Below are 3,454 nucleotides of genomic sequence, written 5' to 3'. Positions count from 1 at the left end.
AACTGCACGATGATTGTGTTGACCGTGGAAAGCGGGATTCCCCAATTCTGCGAAATTTGCCGCTGACTTACTCCACCATCTGCTTGACCAACTATCTTTCCTCTAACAAAATCTGACAATTTGAGAGAATCTTGAGTTCCAAGCATGTTGTAGCATAAGATAATTAGTGTGCGGACCATTTTCATTTATATAGTGCTTTGTGAACACAAATTAGTTAGCATAAATCAGTTAAATGACGAAAAAGTAGGTGTCTATTTACTTGTGACCACTCAGTTAAGTCTGTTAGATTCCACTTCTGAAAAAATTCTAGCTTAAAGATGTTTAAGTAAGTAATTTTCAAAAATAAAGTGTAGGATTTTAAGAAAAAGTTACGTAGAGCGAGTTACTTGTAGAAGTTAAAAAAATGATGAAATCCTTTCTCAGAATTAGAGTAATGTTGTGAACTTTGGTCTAGTTGTCTAATTATAAGGTTATGAATTCAACCAAATGGTTTTAATGAATTTTATCCACTTCTTTGGAGCTTATTTTGAGAAGACCTACTGATCTGCTAGTTAAAAATCCTTCCTTAACTGAACGTTCTTGTTAAAAAGTGAGTTAAAGTTTATTGTATTTTTAAAGTTATATGCACGATTTGATGGTATTGTTTCTAATGAAACTCTGAATTAGATTACTTTTCGTGATCTAATTCATTTGTTATGATTAGTAGCCTATACAATCACTTAAGTGTAATTATTAATAAGGTACTAATTTTTGTATTTAGATACTAAATATATTACTCTCCAGTAAAACAAAAATCAATGAATAATTAATAATTAGGCTTAGATGATCGTATAGGTTTCCAATCAGGTGAATTGATATCCTCTCAACATAACTTAACCATAAGTATCTGATTAACTTTTTTAAAATATAAGTTTCAGTCTTCAGTTACTGTCCTTTTCTTCCTTCATTTTTATTATGTTGTAGTGATTTTGTTACCGGTTTTCTTTTTCAGGTTCTTTATTCGACACCTTGTTAAAACCCAAGTGTTTTACTGGGTTGTGATTGCGCTGGTGTTTCTTAACACCGTATGCGTAGCCATAGAACACTACAACCAGCCGAAATGGCTAACTGTTTTTTTATGTAAGTACGTACGTATTTCAGACGTTTATGTATTATAAGATCTTGTTAAAATCCAATTGTTTTATTGGGTTATGACTGTACTGGGTTTCTTAACATTATAGGCGTATCCATACAACACTGCAACCAGCTTATCAAGCATGTAGTTATATCAGACCTAATGATTTAAGTTTAGTGCCTGTTGTGAAAAGTAAATTATTATATGATATGTAACCAAGACCCAAGTTGACTACAAAGGAAAATGTTTCATTTAATTTTCAATATGTGAGATATAGTAACAATTCGTAAAAGCTCGAACATGCATTCATGTTGTAGCTTAGAGTTTCATATAGGTACTCACAAAAGACACTTTTGTTTTTACGTGCTTCTTTTATTTTTTAGAAAACTATTATATTAAAACGTTAATGAATCTGAAAAACAATCGATCTATTTATAATATTTATAATCATGAAAACTTTTATAAAATATTCTTATTTTTCCCATGTGTCACAAAAGTTATACTCTTTGAAAATTCCTTTTTTATTGTAAGTTTATTAACCTCTATTGGATAATTTCCTGTACTTTTTATTGGACACAGTACTGTATAAAAGCATCGTGTCTAATTGTCATTTGTTTCTAATTCTTACGTCATAGTTTCTCGTTTTCTAATTTCATTGTTTTTATTTAGATTGGACAGAGTTCGTTTTCTTGGGACTCTTCATCTTTGAAATGTTTATGAAGATGTACGCCTTAGGCCCCCGAATCTATTTTGAGTCGTCCTTTAACAAGTTTGATTGTGTAGTAAGTTCTGTTTTTGGCATTTTGTTATGTCATATATAATTATTTTGCCTCGAGTAATGTCACTTTCGGAGATAGTTTAAATGACGGTTTATAAAAGATCTAGAACAAGAAGATTTTTCGCACAATTGTTTTTTCAGCAATGTTCGTATATTTGTGATACACACACACATCACATTTTGAATTGTGTAGTATTATAAATGGAGATTAGTTAGGATTTTAAGTGTATACCTCAGAATAAAGAAGTTGGGTAAGAAGACACCCAAAAGGTTACTTGTTACAGCTTTATCGATATTTAGTGCTTTAAGCCATAACTTTGTAGATGCACCAGATCTGAAAGTTTTTGAGCCGAACCTCCCTTGAGTGTATGAGTGGACAGTATTTTAGTTTTGAACACAGAAGCCGAATTCTCGTCCACTTCAACGCTCCAGAGAGATGCAGCACATAGAAACTTCAAACTTGGTGCAGTAAGCTCTGCCAGCAACTTCTCTAAAATAACAGCGTTATAGATACTAAAACGGATATGTAATGTCATTGGTGATGAATAATTATGCAATCTGATTTTTCTTTGCAGGTCATTGCAGGTAGTATATTTGAAGTTGTGTGGTCCAGTGTTCGAGAAGGATCATTTGGGTTTTCTGTTCTTAGAGCATTGAGGCTGCTCAGGATATTCAAAGTCACCAAGTAAATTAGTTTTTTTTATCTTAAACTTTCCCATGTAACAAAAATGTTTCAAAAACTATATTTAATCTATTTCTGAGAAAAGAAGAAACATTATGGTTGTCTTATTCTTAACCGTGTGAAAATGAATTGATGTGAAACTAACCATTTAATATTTGTTCAAGTAAAGTTTGTTCAAGTATTTGTTCTTCCATACATAGTTTATAAACAGAAAAAAAGGGAAGATAAATGTTTAACAACTTGCATTAAAGAACTTTCAGATTTGTGAGAAGCTTTTATAAATATGGAACATAATTGGAAGTTTGACGAAATACTTTGGCATAATCAGGGCAGTTTTCAATAAAATTCAGTTAAATACATTTAATATATTTTATCAGGATTTTAAATGGACTTCTTATAAATAAAACACTGAATTATTCGATAATTTAACATTCAACACATTGGCTATCCTGTTTGAAGTAACATCAAAAAACATAATCTAGGATCAGAGTCAAGATCTTGGAAAATGTCTCAATAAGTTCAAAAGTCGATTAAAAATAATTATTGCTTGTTTCATTCTACATAGGTACTGGTCATCTCTCAGAAACTTGGTGATATCTCTCCTCAGTAGCATGCGGTCCATTATCAGTCTTCTCTTCTTGCTCTTTCTTTTCATCCTCATCTTTGCTCTTCTAGGAATGCAGTTATTTGGTGGAGCGTAAGTTATTCTATGTGTTTTAGCTGTAACATAACTCGGAGCGTAAGTTATTCTATGTGTTTTAGCTGTAACATAACTCGGTGCGTAAGTTATTCTATGTGTTTTAACTGTAACATAACTCGGAGCGTAAGTTATTCTATGAGTTTTAATTGTAACATAACTCGGAGCGTAAGTTATTCTATG

General features: G+C 31.6%; 1 protein-coding gene across 9 annotated transcripts in view; it reads left to right on the top strand.

Moving 5' to 3' along the window:
- Positions 1-3,454, top strand: part of LOC106457898 (voltage-dependent calcium channel type A subunit alpha-1-like) — a 200,037-nt gene that overhangs the window by 110,366 nt on the left and 86,217 nt on the right. For all 9 annotated transcript variants that reach the window (XM_022383971.1, XM_022383974.1, XM_022383975.1 and 6 more), the window contains 4 exons: positions 992-1,119; positions 1,784-1,896; positions 2,468-2,577; positions 3,140-3,271. In XM_022383971.1, the coding sequence (XP_022239679.1) occupies positions 992-1,119; positions 1,784-1,896; positions 2,468-2,577; positions 3,140-3,271 (483 nt within the window). The remainder of the gene's footprint in view (positions 1-991; positions 1,120-1,783; positions 1,897-2,467; positions 2,578-3,139; positions 3,272-3,454) is intronic.

This window comes from Limulus polyphemus, unplaced genomic scaffold (genome assembly GCF_000517525.1).
Source record: "Limulus polyphemus unplaced genomic scaffold, Limulus_polyphemus-2.1.2 Scaffold389, whole genome shotgun sequence".
Lineage (NCBI taxonomy): Eukaryota > Metazoa > Arthropoda > Merostomata > Xiphosura > Limulidae > Limulus > Limulus polyphemus.
The sequence above is the reverse complement of the archived record's forward strand: the minus strand, read 5'-3'. Positions and strand labels throughout refer to the sequence as shown.